Here is a 23,279-nt window from a genome sequence, read left to right as displayed (position 1 = left end):
TCTAATGTTATAGAAGGGAGGACCAGAACAGTAGTCTAATGTTATAGAAGGGAGGACCAGAACAGTAGTCTAATGTTAGGAGAAGGGAGGACCAGAACAGTAGTCTAATGTTATAGAAGGGAGGACCAGAACAGTAGTCTAATGTTAGGAGAAGGGAGGACCAGAACAGTAGTCTAATGTTAGGAGAAGAGAGGGCCAGAACAGTAGTCTAATGTTATGAGAAGGGAGGACCAGAACAGTAGTCTAATGTTAGTAGAAGGGAGGGCCAGAACAGTAGTCTAATGTTAGGAGAAGGGAGGACCAGAACAGTAGTCTAATGTTAGGAGAAGGGAGGGCTAGAACTAGTGCTGTCTTAGGCGTCTCACAGTACGGATATTGCAATTTATTGCCCTGGCCACATCTGCAGTCCTCATGCCTCCTTGCAGCATGCTTAAGGCACATTGAAAAAGAGAAGTTTCTTTTTTGCTGAGTTTATAACGACAGAAGAGAAACTGCGTGTATCTAACTATAGACAAGTTGACGAACAAATAGCGTTCCAAAATGTTGGACATTCTCAGCAGAAACAGGCCTATCTAAATCTGAGGCCTGTATCCCCTGTCAACAATGTTTTACGGACTGTACAGCGCATCTTCTATATTTTTTCGCATGTAGTCAGGTAGTTGCGAATGGGTTATTAGAAATTGCGGGTGGGTGTGGGTATTGCGGGTGGGTGTGGGTATTGCTGGTGGGTGTGGGTATTGCTGGTGGGTGTGGGTATTGCTGGTGGGTTTGGGTATTGCGGGTGGTTGTGGGTATTGCCGGTGGGTGTGGGTATTGCGGGTGGTTGTGGGTATTGCGGGCGGGTGCCGGTATTGCGGGTGGGTGTGGTTATTGCGGGCGGGTGTGGGTATTGTGGGCGGGTGTGGGTATTGCTGGTGGGTGTGGGTATTGCGGGTGGGTGTGGGTATTGCCGGTGGGTATTGTGGGTATTGTGGGTGGGTGTGGGTATTGCGGGTGGGTGTGGGTATTGCTGGTAGGTGTGGGTATTGCGGGTGGGTGTGGGTATTGCTGGTGGGTGTGGGTATTGCTCGTCGGTGTGGGTATTTACTAAAGAGCGTGTTCTCTTCCTCTTTCTCTTCTCTGTAGCTCCTTCCAGAGCTGGCTAACCCAGATGACTTGTTGTCTTACCTGGATCCTCCAGACCTCCCGAGCAGTAGCAACGATGACCTTCTCTCGCTCTTCGAAAACAACTGACTCTGATTCTAGAGCAGTTCATTTTAAAAAATGTATAAAGAAAACACTGATAGGACTGCCTGGAGTTGGACCTATAACATCTGACCTGAGACCTGCTCCAGTACTTGACAAACACAAAGATGCACTCCCTTTCTCATTTTCCTCGTGTACAGTTTGCATTGATTCTCCAGCAGACTGACTGACAGACTGACTGATTGACTGAACAATGTTTTAAAACTCAAAAAGACATAGCAGGACAGGGTAGGGCAGTGAGTGATGTCTGCCTCCCTGCTTGTCTGCCTCCCTACAGCGCCCCCATGTGACCATCGATGATACCAGCTATCTGATATTCAGTTCATTTTGTATGCCACCAGTGTCTGTGTGCACATAAGTGTTGATGCATTTTTTTTTAACATTCATATTTTGTTTCCTTTTAAAGAAAAAAATAGGAATTAATTCATTATATAAAAGGGGGGGAAAAAACATATTGGAAAAACAAAATGTCCTGCACTATCTGACCAGTGTGTGTCATGTCCGCGTTACTGTTTCACCTTATAAGACTAGGCGTCTCAGCTTCCTGTTGTCCCAAACGTTGTCATAGTTACTGTTCCCGGGACTGGTTACTACGTAGCACTGTCTGTCTGTCTGTCTGTCTGTCTGTCTGTCTGTCTGTCTGTCTGTGTGTCTGTGTATCTGTCTGTCTGTCTGTCTGTCTGTCTGTCTGTCTGTCTGTCTGCCTGCCTGCCTGCCTGCCTGTCTGTCTGTCTGTCTGTCTGTCTGTCTGTCTGTCTGTCTGCCTGTCTGCCTGTCTGTCTGTCTGCCTGTCTGTCTGTCTGTCTGTCTGTCTGTCTGTCTGTCTGTCTGTCTGTCTGTCTGCCTGTCTGTCTGTCTGTCTGTCTGTCTGTCTGCCACTGCACGTCATGTGAAAGCACAAGATATAACAACACATACATCTCAAACAAAACACATTTAAAGTGACAGCTTTTTCTAACACTAGTACCAAAACGTTTACGAGAAATTTGCGATTTTTTTGGGGGGGGGGTGGGGGAATGTTCAACAGCTCCTCCCGCTTTAGTTTCAACAACAACGAAAAAAGAAAACAAACATTTTGGTTCAAGTTTTGTTTTTGTTTTCTTTTGGGAAGTGGAGAGGAAGGAATCTCCCCTTCGTCTTTTGAAGAGAAGAGCGATGGAGGAAACCAAGTGGAGGGGTCGCGGGGGGATTGGACATTGGCAATCATCCTCTTCTAGGAGAGAGAGTCTACCCTACAACATAGACATTTATAATCTCCAATCAGAGAAATACATTTTCGTACTGTGACTGTGTCTTGTTTCTTTATTATCCTGGACAGAGTAGAGTCACCAATGGATTGATTAATTGATAGTCATCAATGGTAAAGGAAAGTAGACGCGGGAGAATGATGTTTGTTACCAGGGTTTGGGTCAATTTGAATTGAAGGCAGTCAATTCAGGAAGTTCCAATTTAATCATTAATTCATTAAATAATTAAAACAGGGCATATATTTTCAATTACTCTCAATTAGCTGAAAAAGGAGGAGCTATTTAACTATGTCAACATATCACTTCCAGAATTGATTGACATCAATTTTAATTGTTCCCAACCCTGTGGGTTACTATTTGAGTTTCCTGTCAGGCCGATATCAAGCCAGTTAGAGCTCCTATCTTATCTGTCTCTCTTCTCTTCATGCGCCCCCTGGTGTTGCTCCTCTCATCATTCTCTCTTCTCTTCATGCGCCCCCTGGTGTTGCTCCTCTCATCATTCTCTCTTCTCTTCATGCACCGCCTGGTGTTGCTCCTCTCATCATTCTCTCTTCTCTTCATGCATGGCCTGGTGTTGCTCCTCTCATCATTCTCTCTTCTCTTCATGCGCCCCCTGGTGTTGCTCCTCTTATCATTCTCTCTTCTCTTCATGCACCACCTGGTGTTGCTCCTCTCATCATTCTCTCTTCTCTTCATGCGCCACCTGGTGTTGCTCCTCTTATCATTATGTCTTCTCTGCGTGCACCGCCTGGTGTTGCTCCTCTTATCATTCTCTCTTCTCTTCATGCACCGCCTGGTGTTGCTCCTCTCATCATTCTCTCTTCTCTTCATGTGCCCCCTGGTGTTGCTCGTCACATCATTCTCTCTTCTCTTCATGCGCCCCCTGGTGTTGCTCCTCTCATCATTCTCTCTTCTCTTCATGCGCCCCCTGGTGTTGCTCCTCTCATCATTCTCTCTTCTCTTCATGCGCCCCCTGGTGTTGCTCCTCTCATCATTCTCTCTTCTCTTCATGCACCACCTGGTGTTGCTCCTCTCATCATTCTCTCTTCTCTTCATGCGCCCCCTGGTGTTGCTCCTCTCATCATTCTCTCTTCTCTTCATGCACCACCTGGTGTTGCTCCTCTCATCATTCTCTCTTCTCTTCATGCGCCCCCTGGTGTTGCTCCTCTCATCATTCTCTCTTCTCTTCATGCACCGCCTGGTGTTGCTCCTCTTATCATTCTCTCTTCTCTTCATGCACCACCTGGTGTTGCTCCTCTTATCATTCTCTCTTCTCCTCATGCACTGCCTGGTGTTGCTCCTCTTATCATTCTCTCTTCTCTTCATGCACTGCCTGGTGATGCTCCTCTCATCATTCTGTCTTCTGTGCATGCACCGCCTGGTGTTGCTCCTCTTATCATTCTCTCTTCTCTTCATGCACCACCTGGTGTTGCTCCTCTTATCATTCTCTCTTCTCTTCATGCACCGCCTGGTGTTGCTCCTCTTATCATTCTCTCTTCTCTTCATGCACCACCTGGTGTTGCTCCTCTCATCATTCTCTCTTCTCTTCATGCACCACCTGGTGTTGCTCCTCTTATCATTCTCTCTTCTCTTCATGCACCGCCTGGTGTTGCTCCTCTTATCATTCTCTCTTCTCTTCATGCACCACCTGGTTTTGCTCCTCTTATCATTCTCTCTTCTCTTCATGCACCGCCTGGTGTTGCTCCTCTCATCATTCTCTCTTCTCTTCATGCACCACCTGGTGTTGCTCCTCTTATCATTCTCTCTTCTCCTCATGCACTGCCTGGTGTTGCTCCTCTTATCATTCTCTCTTCTCTTCATGCACTGCCTGGTGATGCTCCTCTCATCATTCTGTCTTCTGTGCATGCACCGCCTGGTGTTGCTCCTCTTATCATTCTCTCTTCTCTTCATGCACCACCTGGTGTTGCTCCTCTTATCATTCTCTCTTCTCTTCATGCACCCCCTGGTGTTGCTCCTCTTATCATTCTCTCTTCTCTTCATGCACCACCTGGTGTTGCTCCTCTTATCATTCTCTCTTCTCTTCATGCACTGCCTGGTGTTGCTCCTCTTATCATTCTCTCTTCTCTTCATGCGCCCCCTGGTGTTGCTCCTCTCATCATTCTCTCTTCTCTTCATGCACCACCTGGTGTTGCTCCTCTTATCATTCTCTCTTCTCTTCATGCACCGCCTGGTGTTGCTCCTCTTATCATTCTCTCTTCTCTTCATGCACCACCTGGTTTTGCTCCTCTTATCATTCTCTCTTCTCTTCATGCACCGCCTGGTGTTGCTCCTCTCATCATTCTCTCTTCTCTTCATGCACCACCTGGTGTTGCTCCTCTTATCATTCTCTCTTCTCTTCATGCACCACCTGGTGTTGCTCCCCTTATCATTCTCTCTTCTCTTCATGCACCGCCTGGTGTTGCTCCTCTTCCCATTTTACAGAGCTGCGTCTCTAGCTCTCCCTGTTGAATTCTGTTATTAGTAATATTTTTTTTAAGTGCCAGGTGCCATGCCCTTGTCTGGGGTTGTTCTCCCAGTAGTAAAGATAGTGTGTGACTGAAATAGCATGCTGTTCCCTGTATAGTGCACTACTTTTGAGGGTACTAAGGTACCATTCCTGACAAATGTATGTTGCTGTTACCACTGCTTTCTGTCTTTTATTCAACAGTAATATTGGAAGGGATAGTGCTGTTATCACACTGATGGGTTGAAATTGGCTTTCGTTTTGTTTCGACTTTTTAGCTTTTTGTTGCTGGAAATTGTGACTTCATCAAACATTGTGAAAATGCTTATCATAACCAAAGAGGGATTGGGAAGTGTGTGTGTGTGCGTGCGTGTGTGTGGTGTGTGTGTGTGCGTGTGCGTATGTGTGCGTGCGTGTGTGTGTGTGCGCGTGCGTGCGTGTGTGTTGCGTGCGCGTGTGTGTGCGTGCGTGCGTGCGTGCGTGTGTGTGTGTGTGTGTGTGTGTGTGTGTGTGTGTGCGTGCGTGCGTGTGTGTGTGTGTTTGTGTGTGTGTGTGTGTGTGTGTGCGTGCGTGTGTGTGTGCGTGTGTGTGCTGGTAGTTATCCTTCATTTCAAAGATATGGAGGGAAACTAGCAGGGATCACCACTGTTGTAACGACCGCAGTACTGGAGCTGAAAGTCACGTTTGTTTTCAAGTTCGCTTCATGACAAGAGTGTTGTTGAGTATGCAAATGTATTATTTTTAAAGAAAAGCTATTGTAAATATAATTTGTGAATATTTTTGTATCATCTTGATAATTCTTTGTCCTTTTACGTTAATTAGTCAAAAGTCCAACTGATCTCATCCTCCCGAAACAAACCCAACACTGACTGTGGTTGGGTCTCAAATTGCGCCCTATTCCCTATATAGTAGTGTTGCCATGATGCCAGTATAGCGATTCTACGACACCGGATTTTCCTCTGTAAAAAAAAAAAAGAAAACAAGAAATACTGTGTTAACAGCTTCAAAATAAGTTTTCGTCCAAGACATCGAGTCTCCTTCATGTTTTGGTTCCTTTGCTTCCTTACTTCCTAGTATCATGACACGTCTGGTATCATGACACGTCTGGTATTGCGACACGTCTAGTATCATGACACGTCTGGTATCGCGACACGTCTGGTATCGCGACACGTCTGGTATCGCGACACGTCTGGTATCATGACACGTCTGGTATTGCGTCACGTCTAGTATCATGACACGTCTGGTATCACGACACGTCTGGTATCGCGACACGTCTGGTATCGCGACACGTCTAGTATCATGACACGTCTGGTATCGCGACACGTCTGGTATCGCGACACGTCTGGTATCGCGACACGTCTGGTATCATGACATGTCTGGTATCGCGACACATCTGGTATCATGACACATCTGGTATCATGACACGTCTGTTATCATGACACGTCTGGTATCGCGACACATCTGGTATCATGACACGTCTGGTATCGCGACACGTCTGGTATCGCGACACGTTTGGTATCGCGACACGTCTGGTATCGTGACACGTCTGGTATCGCGACACGTCTGGTATCATGACACGTCTGGTATCGCGACACGTCTGGTATCATGACACGTCTAGTATCACGACACGTCTGGTATCATGACAAAACTACTATATACTGTAAAACTGCTCTACACTTGACCAGGGCCCATAGGGAAACTCCGGTCAAAAGAAATGCACGACATCTTCTGTCTCCTCTCATAGGTGAACCTAATCCCCTCCAAATGTCTCATTGTCAGCTACATACTGCAGATATATCTCTCTCTGTGGTGGTCCGTCCACTCTAATAGATATCTCTCTCTCTGTGGTGGTCCGTCCACTTTAACAGATATCTCTCTGTGGTGGCCCGTCCACTCTAATAGATATCTCTCTCTCTGTGGTGGCCCGTCCACTCTAACAGATATCTCTCTCTCTCTGTGGTGGTCCGTCCACTCTAACAGATATCTCTCTCTCTGTGGTGGTCCGTCCACTTTAACAGATATCTCTCTCTCTGTGGTGGTCCGTCCATTTTAACAGATATATCTCTCTCTGTGGTGGTCCGTCCACTCTAATAGATATATCTCTCTCTGTGGTGGTCCGTCCACTCTAATAGATATCTCTCTCTCTCTGTGGTGGTCCGTCCACTTTAACAGATATCTCTCTCTCTCTGTGGTGGTCCGTCCACTTTAACAGATATCTCTCTCTCTCTGTGGTGGTCCGTCCACTTTAACAGATATCTCTCTCTGTGGTGGTCCGTCCACTTTAACAGATATCTCTCTCTCTCTGTGGTGGTCCGTCCACTTTAACAGATATCTCTCTCTCTGTGGTGGTCCGTCCACTCTAACAGATATCTCTCTCTCTGTGGTGGTCCGTCCACTTTAACAGATATCTCTCTCTGTGGTGGTCCGTCCACTTTAACAGATATCTCTCTCTGTGGTGGTCCGTCCACTTTAACAGATATCTCTCTCTCTCTGTGGTGGTCTGTCCACTTTTAACAGATATCTCTCTCTCTCTCTCTCTGTGGTGGTCCGTCCACTTTAACAGATATCTCTCTCTCTGTGGTGGTCCGTCCACTTTAACAGATATCTCTCTCTCTCTCTCTGTGGTGGTCCGTCCACTTTAACAGATATCTCTCTCTCTGTGGTGGTCCGTCCACTTTAACAGATATCTCTCTCTCTGTGGTGGTCCGTCCACTTTTAACAGATATCTCTCTCTCTGTGTGATCTGTCCACTTTAACAGATATCTCTCTCTCTGTGTGATCTGTCCACTTTAACAGATATCTCTCTCTCTGTGGTGGTCCGTCCACTTTAACAGATATCTCTCTCTCTCTGTGATGGTCCGTCCACTTTTAACAGATATCTCTCTCTCTGTGTGATCTGTCATAACGAACCCCAGTGGACCCATTTTAGAATCCACTGTGTTCCTAGACAGCAACTGTCCTGCAGCTTCTCTTTCTGTCGTAAATACGCTCCGTTTTGGGACGTAGATTCTCTCTGTCTGCCACCTTCTTCGCCCCTGGTGTCATTCATAACAGACTAGTCAGGCCTTCTTTTTACTTAGATTTTTTTTTCAGATACAAATTTAAATAAAATGTATCAAGTGTGATAAAGCAATATTCACAGATCTTCTTTTGTGCTCAAATGTTGTAGAGTAAAATTAGTGTATTTTTCGAGAACTAACATTCACATTTTTAGGTTAAGAATGGACAATAATGATTCACAAAAATGGTGGTAGCTATCCACTATCCACTATCAGAGAACTATGTGAATATCAGAATTGTTGCTAATTATTGTCAATATACAAGTGGTATTTTAAAGATACCACAGCCTTATGTTAAAGAAATGTTTGATATTGTTTTTATTTTTGTTATTGAAAATGTTTTTTTTTAAAGCTTAAAGACCATTTACATTTTGTTTCCCATTTTAAATGCTGTTTTTTTTTTGGAAGGGGGGGTAAATTATTTTGTATTGTTTTTGTTTTTGTTTTATTTTAAATGTAAAGTTAGACATATAATTTAATTTAACTGTAGCAATGTACTGATTAAAACATCCTGGTTATTGTAAACCTAACATTTTAAACATCATTATTGCTCTAGAAATAGTTACAGTGCAAGAGATATTTCGATAGAATAGCTGATATTAATGTGTAAAGCCTGTCACTTAAATCATGAAATCAATTGATCAATCGTCTTGACAAAGGACTGCCAACATCAACTTTTCTTTTTTCTTTCATTTTTAATATCAGACTTGAAACCTAAACTTGATTGTTCCCATGGCGATCGTTCCCATGGCGATCGTTCCCGTGGCGATACCTAGGAGATGCATAGCTATCATTTCACATTTTGCCATGTTTACATATGAACAGGTTTGTGTAGAGGGCAACCTAAATCTGTAACTGCATGGGAGACTGCTAAAGTGGATATCTGTTGGCCCTAAGTAAAAACCTGTACACAATGTAAATGAATAGAGACACTTTGTGAACGAAAAAATGTGTTCACTTTCCCTGCGTATGTGTATTGTTTTTTTAAATTCAGGATATGAAGAAGCTTGCAAACTCTTCAATTGATAGAAGGCCTGACTTACGGAAAATGAAAAACTTAGTTATGCTGGTCTGTATGAAAAATATTTTCTTGGCATTCTTTTGGTGACCCTTCTCTGTAATTGTACCTCTTTTGTTACTTAAGTGGGACTGGGACAGCGATGTTTGACCGACATGTTAATAATTATCTTCCGTGTACTAGTTTATCACCTGAGTATCTGAGGTGCTACAACTGTAAAGAAAAGAAGAAGAAAATATTGAAGAAAATACCAGGGGGAGGGGTGAATTGGGGGTCCAAACCCAAACAGATTGTAACCAAATCCATAGTTTGGGCATTTTTTTTATGAAATCTAAATAGTACAAGCTAAGGTGAAAAGGTGGCCATTTTGTCTCTATGTTTGTACATTGTATGTACAATCATTTCATATTCTAAAAACTGGTCAGAAAAATAAAAGGAACTAATTGTGATTTTTAGTCTTGCAGAATTATTGTATGTAGTTAGATGATGTGACAAGCTAATATTTATCTAATAAATATGTATTCAGATGATATCTGCATACCATTGTTTTTCTTGTCGTCAATTATTTTTCTGGATTATTAACCAAGTTGAGGCCCGAGGCCCACTCTATACCATATACCTGAGTCGTCAGGAGGACCCCGGACGTGAGTAGGTACATGTAACTGCCAAAACGACAGCATAAAGTATCATGTTAGCAATGCCATGCTAGCCAAAATAATGGCCTGCCCGGCATTTCTATGCGTCACCCTAAGCGTTACCTTAGGAACCACACCTGTGTGGAAGCACCTGCTTTCAAAATACTTTGTTTCCTTCATTTACTCCACGTGTTTCCTTTATTTTGGCAGTTACCTGGATGTCTATTTGATTTAAATATATAAATATATACAGTGGGGCAAAAAAGTACTTAGTCAGCCACCAATTGTGCAAGTTCTACCACTTAAAAAGATGAGAGAGGCCTGTAATTTCCATCATAGGTACACTTCAACTATGACAGACAAAATGAAAAAAAAAAAAATCCAGAAAATCACATTGTAGGATTTTTAATGAATGTATTTGCAAATTATGGTGGAAAATAAGTATTTGGTCAATAACAAAACATGCAAGATTTCTGGCTCTCACAGACCTGTAACTTCTTCTTTAAGAGGCTCCTCTGTCCTCCACTCGTTACCTGTATTAATGGCACATGTTTGAACTTCTTATCAGTATAAAAGACACCTGTCCACTACCTCAAACAGTCACACTCCAAACTCCACTATGGCCAAGACCAAAGAGCAAAGGACACCAGAAACAAAATTGTAGACCTGCAACAGGCTGGGAAGACTGAATCTGCAATTGGTAAGCAGCTTAGTTTGAAGAAATCAACTGTGGGAGCAATTATTAGGAATTGGAAGACATACAAGACCACTGATAATCTCCCTCGATCTGGGGCTCACGCAAGATCTCACCCTGTGGGGTCAAAATGATCACAAGAACGGTGAGAAAAAATCCCAGAACCACACAGTGAATGACCTGCAGAGATTTGGGACCAAAGTAACAAAGCCTACCATCAGTAACACACTACGCTGCCAGGGACTCAAATCCTGCAGTGCCAGATGTGTCCAGGCCCATCTGAAGTTTGCTAGAGAGCATTTGGATGATCCAGAAGAAGATTGGGAGAATGTCATATGGTCAGATGAAACCAAAATATAACTTTTTGGTAAAAACTCAACTCGTCGTGTTTTGAGGACAAAGAATGCTGAGTTGCATCCAAAGAACACCATACCTACTGTGAAGCATGGGGGTGGAAACATCATGCTTTTGGGCTGTTTTTCTGCAAAGGGACCAGGACGACTGATCCGTGTAAAGGAAAGAATGAATGGGGCCATGTATCGTGAGATTTTGAGTGAAAACCTCCTTCCATCAGCAAGGGCATTGAAGATGAAACGTGGCTGGGTCTTTCAGCATGACAATGATCCCAAACACACCGCCCGGGCAACGAAGGAGTGGCTTCGTAAGAAGCATTTGAAGATCCTGTTGCCTAGCCAGTCTCCAGATCTCAACCCCATAGAAAATCTTTGGAGGGAGTTGAAAGTCCGTGTTGCCCAGCAACAGCCCCAAAACATCACTGCTCTAGAGGAGATCTGCATGGAGGAATGGGCCAAAATACTAGCAACAGTGTGTGAAAACCTTGTGAAGACTTACAGAAAACTTTGACCTCTGTCATTGCCAACAAAGGTTATATAACAAAGTATTGAGCTAAACTTTTGTTATTGACCAAATACTTATTTTCCACCATAATTTGCAAATAAATTCATTAAAAATTCTACAATGTGATTTTCTGGATTTTTTTCTCCCATTTTGTCTGTCATAGTTGAAGTGTACCTATGACGAAAATTACAGGCCTCTCTCATCTTTTTAAGTAGGAGAACTTGCACAATTGGTGGCTGACTTTTTTGCCCCACTGTATATATATAGATAATGCAATGTTAATTATTTGTTAAATATTAACTCTGATGATAATTGATTTTGGTACTGTCCATATGTGGTTTGTTTTGGGTCACAGGTCCAGGAATGGCTGAAACATTGCAACATTTACCTGGAGATAACTCTGCAGACAGCACTACTGGGTGATTCGAAAAGTCTTTTTTTAATTTACGATCTGTAAGAAACTATGAGAATTGAAAGGCTCAGTCCTTTTTTGAAACATCACGGCACATTTGAAAAATATGTGGCAAATAGAAATCCAACATGGATGTTGTTAAGAGAACGGAGCTGAAGGATGGGACTGGATGTTGTTAGGAGATAGATGGGAGGGGTTGAGGGGAGCTGAAGGATGGGACTGGATGTTGTTAAGAGATAGATGGGAGGGGTTGAGGGGAGCTGACGGATGGGACTGGATGGTGTTAAGAGATAGATGGGAGGGGTTGAACAGAGCTGAAGGATGGGACTGGATGTTGTTAGGAGATAGATGGGAGGGGTTGAGGGGAGCTGAAGGATGGATGGTGTTCAGAGATAGATGGGAGGGGTTGAGGGGAGCTGAAGGATGGATGGTGTTCAGAGAGATGGGAGGGGTTGAACGGAGCTGAAGGATGGGACTGGATGTTGTTAGGAGATAGATGGGAGGGGTTGAGGGGAGCTGAAGGATGGATGGTGTTCAGAGATAGATGGGAGGGGTTGAGGGGAGCTGAAGGATGGGACTGGATGTTGTTAGGAGATAGATGGGAGGGGTTAAGGGGAGCTGAAGGATGGATGTTGTTAAGAGATAGATGGGAGGGGTTGAACAGAGCTGAAGGTTGGGACTAATAACAACAAGATAACAAATGTAACATATACTGAGTCTGTAAAATGTATTTAGGTTCAGAACCAGCACAGTTACAAATACAGTGCCTTGCGAAAGTATTCGGACCCCTTGAACTTTGCGACCTTTTGCCACATTTCAGGCTTCAAACATAAAGATATAAAACTGATTTTTTTTGTGAAGAATCAACAACAAGTGGGACACAATCATTAAGTGGAACGACATTTACTGGATATTTCAAACTTTTTTAACAAATCAAAAACTGAAAGAATTGGGCGTGCAAAATTATTCAGCCCCCTTAAGTTAATACTTTGTAGCGCCACCTTTTGCTGCGATTACAGCTGTAAGTCGCTTGGGGTATGTCTCTATCAGTTTTGCACATCGAGAGACTGAAATTTTTTCCCATTCCTCCTTGCAAAACAGCTCGAGCTCAGTGAGGTTGGATGGAGAGTATTTGTGAACAGCAGTTTTTAGTTCTTTCCACAGATTCTCGATTGGATTCAGGTCTGGACTTTGTCTTGGCCATTCTAACACCTGGATATGTTTATTTTTGAACCATTCCATTGTAGATTTTGCTTTATGTTTTGGATCATTGTCTTGTTGGAAGACAAATCTCCGTCCCAGTCTCAGGTCTTTTGCAGACTCCATCAGGTTTTCTTCCAGAATGGTCCTGTATTTGGCTCCATCCATCTTCCCATCAATTTTAACCATCTTCCCTGTCCCTGCTGAAGAAAAGCAGGCCCAAACCATGATGCTGCCACCACCATGTTTGACAGTGGGGATGGTGTGTTCATTGTGATGAGCTGTGTTCGCCAAACATAACGTTTTGCATTGTTGCCAAAAAGTTCAATTTTGGTTTCATCTGACCAGAGCACCTTCTTCCACATGTTTGGTGTGTCTCCCAGGTGGCTTGTGGCAAACTTTAAACGACACTTTTTATGGATATCTTTAAGAAATGGCTTTCTTCTTGCCACTTCCATAAAGGCCAGATTTGTGCAATATACGACTGATTGTTGTGCTATGGACAGAGTCTCCCACCTCAGCTGCAGATCTCTGCAGTTCATCCAGAGTGATCATGGGCCTCTTGGCTGCATCTCTGATCAGTCTTCTCCTGGTATGAGCTGAAAGTTTAGAGGGACGGCCAGGTCTTGGTAGATTTGCAGTGGTCTGATACTCCTCCCACCATTTCAATATTATCGCTTGCACAGTGCTCCTTGGGATGTTTAAAGCTTGGGAAAACTTTTTGTATCCGAATCCAGCTTTAAACTTCTTCACAACAGTATCTCGGACCTGTCTGGTGTGTTCCTTGTTCTTCATGATGCTCTCAGCGCTTTTAACGGACCTCTGAGACTATCACAGTGCAGGTGCATTTATACGGAGACTTGATTACACACAGGTGGATTGTATTTATCATCATTAGTCATTTAGGTCAACATTGGATCATTCAGAGATCCTCACTGAACTTCTGGAGAGAGTTTGCTGCACTGAAAGTAAAGGGGCTGAATCATTTTGCACGCCCAATTTTTCAGTTTTTGATTTGTTAAAAAAGTTTGAAATATCCAATAAATGTCGTTCCACTTCATGATTGTGTCCCACTTGTTGTTGATTCTCCACAAAAAAATAGTTTTATATCTTTATGTTTGAAGCCTGAAATGTGGCAAAAGGTCGCAAAGTTCAAGGGGGCCGAATACTTTTGCAAGGCACTGTATATGGCAAATAGAAATTAAACTGGATTCGACATCAGAAATAGATGGTTGAGGTTAGAGGAGTAAAACAAACTAAATGTAACTCTTGTAAAATAGACTGTGCCTGTAAAATGTATATAGTGTGTGCAGTGGTGATTTTAGCATATACATCTTGGTGGGGAAAATAAAAATGATTGTGGGATGCATGCCAGCAAAGCCACAACACTAAACAAAACATTCATTGCACTATAACGGTGACAAACGGTGCCCACAAACTGTTAGGGCCTACAGAAATCTGTCCCAACAGCAGAGTCCCAACACCTTACCACTACTACACCTGTCTATCAGCAGAGTCCCAACACCTTACCACTGCTACACCAGGCTATCAGCAGAGTCCCAACACCTTACCACTACTACACCAGGTTATCAGCAGAGTCCCAACACCTTACCACTACTACACCTGGCTATCAGCAGAGTCCCAACACCTTACCACTGCTACACCAGGCTATCAGCAGAGTCCCAACACCTTACCACTACTACACCAGGCTATCAGCAGAGTCCCAACACCTTACCACTACTACACCTGTCTATCAGCGGAGTCCCAACACCTTACCACTACTACACCTGGCTATCAGCAGAGTCCCAACACCTTACCACTACTACACCTGTCTATCAGCGGAGTCCCAACACCTTACCACTACTACACCTGTCTATCAGCGGAGTCCCAACACCTTACCACTACTACACCTGGCTATCAGCGGAGTCCCAACACCTTACCACTACTACACCTGTCTATCAGCGGAGTCCCAACACCTTACCACTACTACACCTGGCTATCAGCAGAGTCCCAACACCTTACCACTACTACACCTGGCTATCAGCGGAGTCCCAACACCTTACCACTACTACACCAGGTTATCAGCAGAGTCCCAACACCTTACCACTGCTACACCAGGTTATCAGCAGAGTCCCAACACCTTACCACTACTACACCAGGTTCAGCAGAGTCTTGTCTGGCAGCGAAACAGTTCATTCAGCCTCATTTACAGCCTTCAATAAAAAAACATAGCTGATATGGCTGGATTGCTTAAACAAAGGTGGTTTCTTCTGACAATTGAGATGTGAAAACTATGACATAAGGGGACAAGATGATAAGAGGCCATCCGTAATTTCGATTAAGACATTAATGATCGAGCGATGACGGATATAGTCAACATAACAATTTGTTCAGCACTTTTGAAATGTACAGCGACAGAATTCAGAACATGGACCGTTCTTACAGTCTGTACTCCCTGTACACCAAGTCAAAAGCGTAGGATAAATAAAGTGGGCATATAGACAGAAAATGAAAGCTCTTACAATATTTGATGTTTACACATCTCTAAAACAGGTTATAGGCTCCATGTGCACCACCAAGTTAGAAGAGTCGTCGAAATTAAAAGGTGAAAATACACAGAATTATTAAGATGAGACACATTGAACGGCGTTTGGGTCTTTGCGCGCCTAAAAAAGATGCACGTCAAATAACACAATTACATTCTAGATTACAATTACATTCTAGAATGCTGAATTCGCCCTTTTCATGCCAAGCGCCACCACTACTATCAGTAGCACTGTCAGAGCTGTACAAAACAAGCACACACGGACCATGAACGATGTGTGTACAATAACACGTTTGGTGAAAATGTACCAAATGATTAGTGTTTATTTATTTATTTTATTTTACTAGGCAAGTCAGTTAAGAACAAATTCTTATTTTCAATGACGGCCTAGGAACAGTGGGTTAACTGCCTGTTCAGGGGCAGAACGACAGATTTTGTACCTTGTCAGCTTGGGGATTTGAACTTGCAACCTTTCGGTTGCTAGTCCAATGCTCTGACCACTAGGCTTGCAGTTAGCCACTGATTACTTCCAAATGATTAGAAGGAATGATCGTCCTCGCAGTGGCAGACCACGTGTAACAACACCTGCACAGGATCGGTACATCCGAACATCACACCTGCGGGACAGGTACAGGATGGCAACAACAACTGCCCAAGTTACACCAGGAAAGCACAATCCCCCCATCAGTGCTCAGACTGTCCGCAATAGGCTGAGAGGCTGAACTGAGGGCATGTAGGCCTGTTGTAAGGTAGATCTTCACCAGACATCACCGGCAACAACCTCGCCTATGGGCACAAACCCACCGTTGCTGGACCAGACAGGACTGGCAAAAAGTGCTCTTCACTGACGAGTGCGGTTTTGTCTCACCAGGGGTGATGGTCAGATTTGCGTTTGTCGTTGAAGGAATGAGCGTTACACCCAGGCCTGTACTCTGGAGCGGGGTTGATTTCGAGGTGGAGGGTCTGTCATGGTCTGGGGCGGTGTGTCACAGCATCATTAGACTGAGCTTGTTGTCATTGTAGGCAATCTCAATGCTATGCGTTACAGGGAAGACCTCCTTCTCCCTCATGTGGTACCCTTCCTGTAGGCTCATGCTGACATGACCCTCCAGCATGACAATGCCACCAGCCATACTGCTCGTCCTGTGCGTGATTTCTGGCAAGACGGGAATGTCAGTGTTCTGCCATGGTCAGCGAAGAGCCCGGATCTCAATCCCATTGAGCACGTCTGGATAGAAAGGTGAGGGCTAGGGCCATTCCCCCCAGAAATGTCAGGGAACTTGCAGGTGTCTTGGTGGAAGAATGGGGTAACATCTCACAGCAAGAACTGGCAAATCTGGTGCAGTCCATGAGGAGGAGATGCACTGTAGTACTTAATGCAGCTGGTGGCCACACCAGATACTGACTGTTACTTTGGATTTTGATCCCCCCCCCCCCTTTGTTCAGGGACACATTATTCCATTTGTCTTTGGAACTTGTTCAGTTTATGTCTCAGTTGTTGGATGTTGTTATGTTCATACAAATATTTACACATTAAATATATAAATATAAAATAAACGCATTTGACAGTGAGAGGACGTTTATTTTTTTGCTGGGTTTATATATTTACATTGTTTGCAAACTGATATGTGTTAATGACAAATAATATGCAAAACAGGCAAGGCCAATTCCCCCATAAAATCTGGCAGCTTCATTAAATAGTAAAACACCAGTCTCAACATCAACAGTGAAGAGGCGACTCCGGGATGCTGAACTTCTAGGCTTAATTCCTCTATCCAGTGTCTCTGTTCTTTTGCCCATCTTAATCTTTTCTTTTTATTGGCCAGTCTGAGATATGACTTTTTCTTTGCATCTCTGCTTAGAAGGCCGGCATCCCGGAGTCGCCTCTTCACTGTTGACGTTGAGACTGGTGTTTTCAGTTGTGCACCGGGACCTCCCACTCTTCTTTCTATTCTGGTTAGAACCAGTTTCCTCGATCACATGGCGCTAATAAGCCCAGTACATCACTTGGTCCCCCTGCCATCCAGGACCTTTATATGAGGTGGTGTGAACATTGATAAAACCCCAGCTACCCAAGCCATAGACTGTTCTCTCTGCTTCCACACAACAAGTGGTACCGGAGCAACAAGTCTGGCACCAACAGGCTCCTGAACACCTTCTATCCCAAAACCAGAAGACTTCTACACAGATAAAGAAAATGCCTTTACGGATTATCTGCATTGATCTTGTATTTTTTTGACATTCAACACTTTTTATTATTCATCCTTTATTTAAACCAGGCAAGTCAGTTAAGAACAAACTATTATTTACATTGACGGCCTACACCGGTCAAACCCAGACGACACTGGGCCAATTGTGTGCCGCCGTTTGGGACTCCCAATCATGTTATACAGCCTGGAGTCAAACCAGGGTCTGTAGTGATGCCTCTAGCACTGAGATGCAGTGTCTTCGACCACTGCGCCACTTCATTGGCTCACAAATGCGTAACGTACACAGACATTAATAGTTACTCTACACAAATGCATTCAATCATCATATACGCTGCTGCTACTCCGTTTATCATATATCCTGATGTCTAGTCAACTTAGCCCTATACATATCTAGCCCTCCAGTGTCCCTGCACATTGTAAATATGGTATTGGCATTGACCCTGTATATACACTATACTGTATATACAGATGTATGTGGACTCCCCTTTATTTTTTTCCCACTCGAGACCATGACGAGTCAAGTGTTGACAACTGGCATTTTAGCTAAACCTAATCCTTTTCCTAACCATAACCTCATTCACCTAACCTGCTACGTTCGTTCTCGCTAACCTGTTATATAAACATTAAGCTGACCCGCAATGCACCTAGCTATGCCCGGTCTAACCAATAATGGAGCTCTGATGTTACACCCGTCGCTGTTGATCCACCCACTTGTTTTGCAACGTCCACTTTCAGACACGGTCCAGGTACGCAGGAACCTATCTATACTTGCAGCACAACCCTGATTGCCAGAGAACACAAATGCGCAGCACAGCGAAATGCTGATTCCTTGACAGCATTAATGCGCAGCACAACGCAACGCTGATTCCTTTAAACACCACACTGTCCTTGATATTCTTGTGAACTTCCTCTTTGACGTCGGCTGTGTGTGTCAGCGCACTGCGTGATAGTTCACTCAATCTCAAGTGCAGTTTGTGTTAACACGTTGCGTTGAAATGCTACTTAACGCTTTATCGAGTCGGATAAAGCTCATTTCAGGATGTTCGTTGGCGTTCACCGCCGCCCGGATGTATTCTGCTGGCCCGGCAGCCACTAACCCTGTTGTCTACTTTGACATCGCTGCAGACAACCAGTCCCTCGGGAGAGTAACCTTCGAGGTGAGTTCAGTTATCTTGACCAGGAACTTGATCCGCGAGTTGCGTAGCTATACAAATGTTCTCTGTGATTGTTTAGGGCTCGGCTTTATGAGATAACGGGTAGCATGTCCATTGGTATCAGGAGGTGCACTAGGACACGGAGTAGGTTAAAGCATGACAACATGCTGCAACTTGTAACCAACGTGAAGAACACTCAGTCGGAGTTAAAACGCAATGAAATAACATGCCAGCTCTGCAACCTTACTATAGGTCTATTTTATTAACGCTGCATGCAACCGACTATATCACAACGGACTAGACTATATCATAACCAATGCTATTTTTTTATTTCGCAGCTGAATGCTGATGTGGTACCAAAAACAGCAGGTATAGGGGTGTGTGGGGGGGGGGGTACGATTCAACATTCAATAATGTGACCTCATACTTTGTATCCATAGACTAGGTCCTGTTGTGATGGGTAAACAAAACCTTGTTTTGTTTTTGTCCCTCAGAGAACTTCAGAGTCCTGTGCACAGGAGGAAATGGTTTTGGCTACAAAGGGTCCGTCTTCCACAGAGTCATTCCTCAGTTCATGTGCCAGGTAGGTTGTCCTGATGACTGCTAAGGGTTATATCATTTAGTGGGGGTAAAGCATGACGTCTGTCTCTGTCTGTCACAGGCCTGTCATCGCCCCTCCCCCCTCCCTCTAAATGTCTCTTATTCATCTCCTATAGGGAGGAGACTTTACTAATCACAATGGAACCGGAGGGAAATCGATCTACGGAACCAAATTCGAAGATGAGAACTTCAAACTGAAGCACACAGGGCCTGGTAATTATTAATTCCCCTTCTTGGTAAATGAAGCGGGGGCGGCAGGGTAGCCTAGTGGTTAGAGCATTGGACTAGCAACCGGAAGGTTGTGAGCTCAAACCCCTGAGCTGACAAGGTACAAATCTGTCATTCTGCCCCTGAACAGGCAGTTAACCCACTGTTCCCAGGCCGTCATTGAAAACAAGAATTTGTTCTTAACTGTCTTGCCTAGTTAAATAAAGGTAAAATAAAAAAAAATGGTGTGTGTGAAAATGGTTGAAGTTGTGTTTCCCCTCCACCCTCAGGTGGCAGCATTGCACTGCCCATATTTCAATGAGAGTTTAACAGCATAATGAAACCAATGTGGTCTAGCAGGATGATGAATTATTCTGGGTTAACACAGCCATAAGGAATCAATTGACCAAATATTATTTTTCTTTGTGTTTTTTTTTTTTTGATAGGTAATTAAGCAGTGCCTCTTATTGATGTTTTAGTTCAGGGCTGTTCAATCCTGATCCTAGTGGACCACTTCTGGTTTTCATTCTCTCCTTCTAATCGGGGACTGACTCAGACCTGGAACACCAGGGGTGTGTTATTAACTACCAGGTAGAAGCATAAACCAGAATCGGAATTCAACAGCCCTGTTTTAGATTGTCATAGGGTAGCCTAGTGGTTAGAGCGTTGGACTAGTAACCGGAAGGTTGCAAGTTCAAACCCCCGAGCTGACAAGGTACAAATCTGTCGTTCTGCCCCTGAACAGGCAGTTAACCAACTGTTCCCAGGCCGTCATGTTCTTAACTGACTTGCCTAGTTAAATAAAGGTAACAAAAAAATAAATAGTAACTCTCCTTACCCAAATGCAACTTGGCTTGACTTCAGCTGTGCAGTATCTCAGCTAACAGGTGTCACTTAGTTAAAATCATGTAATGTGCTGTTGTTTCTTTGTCCATTTAGGCATTTTGTCTATGGCCAACGCTGGGCCCAACACCAACGGCTCTCAGTTCTTCATCTGCACCGACAAGACAGAGTGGTACGTACAGACAGACCTTTTGAGACAGTGGTACGTACAGACAGACCTTTTGAGACAGTGGTACGTACAGACAGACCTTTTGAGACAGTGGTACGTACAGACAGACCGACCTTTTGAGACAGTGGTACGTACAGACAGACAGACCTTTTGAGACTGTGGTACGGACAGACAGACCTTTTGAGACAGTGGTACGTACAGACAGACCTTTTGAGACAGTGGTACGTACAGACAGACCTTTTGAGACAGTGGTACGTACAGACAGACCTTTTGAGACCGTGGTACGTACAGACAGACCTTTTGAGACAGTGGTACGTACAGACAGACCTTTTGAGACAGTGGTACGTACAGACAGACAGACCTTTTGAGACAGTGGTACGTACAGACAGACAGACCTTTTGAGACAGTGGTACGTACAGACAGACAGACCTTTTGAGACAGTGGTACGTACAGACAGACCGACTTTTTGAGACAAGTGGTACGTACAGACAGACCTTTTGAGACAGTGGTACGTACAGACAGACAGACCTTTTGAGACAGTGGTACGTACAGACAGACAGACCTTTTGAGACTGTGGTACGGACAGACAGACCTTTTGAGACAGTGGTACGTACAGACAGACCTTTTGAGACAGTGGTACGTACAGACAGACCTTTTGAGACCGTGGTACGTACAGACAGACCTTTTGAGACCGTGGTACGTACAGACAGACCTTTTGAGACAGTGGTACGTACAGACAGACCTTTTGAGACAGTGGTACGTACAGACAGACAGACCTTTTGAGACAGTGGTACGTACAGACAGACAGACCTTTTGAGACAGTGGTACGTACAGACAGACCGACTTTTTGAGACAAGTGGTACGTACAGACAGACCTTTTGAGACAGTGGTACGTACAGACAGACCTTGGCCCATAGTAGAGCTGTGCCGATAAACTGAAAACATTTTACTTATAATCATTATGTACAATAATTATCCTATACTAAAGAAATGTATGTATGCTAAATTTGGACAATTGATAACTACAATGTTCAAAGTAGTAGAAATTCATAGCAAAGTAACTGAGGTGCACGTTTTATTTATCATTGTGTTAAATCAACCAATTTATTGTGCTGCGGATTTCCCTCCAATATTGCACCAGCTCATAGTCATTAAGAGTCTCTGAGCAGGAGGGCTGATTTTTAGGATCAGTTCTGTCTTTTAGATCATAAACCACAGATATTATATGAACTGGGGGGTAGGGGGGTCTGATCCTAGATCAGCACTGCAATGCTGAGACGCTTCATGAGTACAGTACTGACCCATACCGTAATGAGTTTTCCCAGTCCGGGGGGCAGTGATAATAATTTTTTTAAATTTTTTTTTCCCCTTCACATTTCTTCTCTCTCAGGTTGGATGGCAAACATGTTGTGTTTGGCAGTGTGACCGAGGGACTGGATGTGATCAGGAAAGTGGAGTCGTTCGGATCCCGTTCTGGGCGTACCTCCAAGAGGATCACCATCGCAGACTGTGGAGAGCTTAAGTAGCCTTGGACCGGCCAAATGGCACCTTATTCCCTCTATAGTGCACTACTTTTGACCAGAGTCCTATGGACCCCTATTCCCTATATAGTGCATACCTTTTGACCAGAGCCTTAATAGTGCACTATAGAGGGAACCGGTATGGAGTAGGTGTGATGGTTTCTAACCCCCTGCTACTGTGATTTTCAATGTGAAATAATCTACAGTGGATCTACTGTTTACAATACAGACTAGAACATAGGCTGTGTTTACACAGGCAGCTCAATTTGTATTGGTAAAATATCTGAGCTCATTGATCAAAATAGCAATTATTAGCAAAAGATCAGAAAAGGATTGTGTCTTTAAACACATCAATTGTGTCTGTATGGCATGTTGACGAGTGTTTTTGTTTTCTTTCTTCAGGGATATTATGTCAAACACTGTTTTTAATGGGGAAAGGGAAAGTTAGACGTAGTCTGTGCTTGATCTTTTCGGTAAAGTTTTCAACCACCCACTTACTGGGCCAGTGCTAAGCTAACTCATTCAATGTGAACGTATCTGAAAGACACGTTGATGCCTGGGCGTACACCTCAGTTAACCAGTTTGTCTGTTAAAAGAAAAAAAAAGACAATGATTCTGGAAAGCCTAAAATGTTTTGTAACAGGGACTGGCAGTGACATCTGGAATAAACGTCAGATGGTTTTTGGCATCTGTGTGTTTTCTTTGCCTTCGTACTTTTCTTGCTCCAGCACATTTTCACAAGTAAATTCTGTCAGTGTGGTGCCAGGACAACTACCTCAATGTGAGCAAGACAAAGGAGCTGATCGTGGACTACAGGAAAGAAGAGGCCCGAACAGGCCCCCATTAACATCGATGGGGCTGTAGTGGAGCGGATTGAGAGTTTCAAGTGCCTTTGTGTCCACATGACCAACCAACTATCATTTTCCAAACATACCAAGACGATTGTGAAGAGGGCACGACACAACCTATTCCCCCTCAGGAGACTGAAAATATTTGGCATGGGTCCTCGGATCATCAAATGTTCTACAGCTGCACCATCGAGAGCTTCCTGACCGGTTGCATCACCACCTGATATGGCAACTGCTTGACATCTGACCATAAGGCGCAACAGAGGGTAGTGCGAACAGCCCAGTACATCACTGGAGCCAAGTTTCTTGTCATACAGAACCTCTGTGTCAGAGGAAGGCCCAAAAGAATTG

General features: G+C 44.0%; 2 protein-coding genes across 3 annotated transcripts in view; both read left to right on the top strand.

Moving 5' to 3' along the window:
- The window catches only part of LOC135505269 (zinc finger MIZ domain-containing protein 1-like), a 341,310-nt gene extending 337,476 nt beyond the window's left edge, over positions 1-3,834 (top strand). For both annotated transcript variants that reach the window (XM_064924479.1, XM_064924480.1), the window contains one exon: positions 1,126-3,834. In XM_064924479.1, coding sequence (XP_064780551.1) covers positions 1,126-1,233 — 108 coding nt within the window. In that variant the 3' untranslated portion in view covers positions 1,234-3,834. The remainder of the gene's footprint in view (positions 1-1,125) is intronic.
- Positions 3,835-18,482: 14,648 nt separating this feature from the next.
- Positions 18,483-22,761, top strand: LOC135505267 (peptidyl-prolyl cis-trans isomerase A-like). Its single transcript, XM_064924476.1, has 6 exons — positions 18,483-18,744; positions 19,080-19,110; positions 19,236-19,324; positions 19,458-19,554; positions 20,488-20,563; positions 21,951-22,761. The coding sequence occupies exons 1-6, from the start codon at positions 18,583-18,585 to the stop codon at positions 22,084-22,086; spliced, it is 591 nt and encodes a 196-aa protein (XP_064780548.1). The 5' UTR covers positions 18,483-18,582; the 3' UTR covers positions 22,087-22,761.
- Positions 22,762-23,279: the final 518 nt, after the last annotated feature.

Source organism: Oncorhynchus masou, chromosome 18, assembly GCF_036934945.1.
Source record: "Oncorhynchus masou masou isolate Uvic2021 chromosome 18, UVic_Omas_1.1, whole genome shotgun sequence".
Lineage (NCBI taxonomy): Eukaryota > Metazoa > Chordata > Actinopteri > Salmoniformes > Salmonidae > Oncorhynchus > Oncorhynchus masou.
This window is presented reverse-complemented; position numbering and strand designations above follow the sequence as displayed.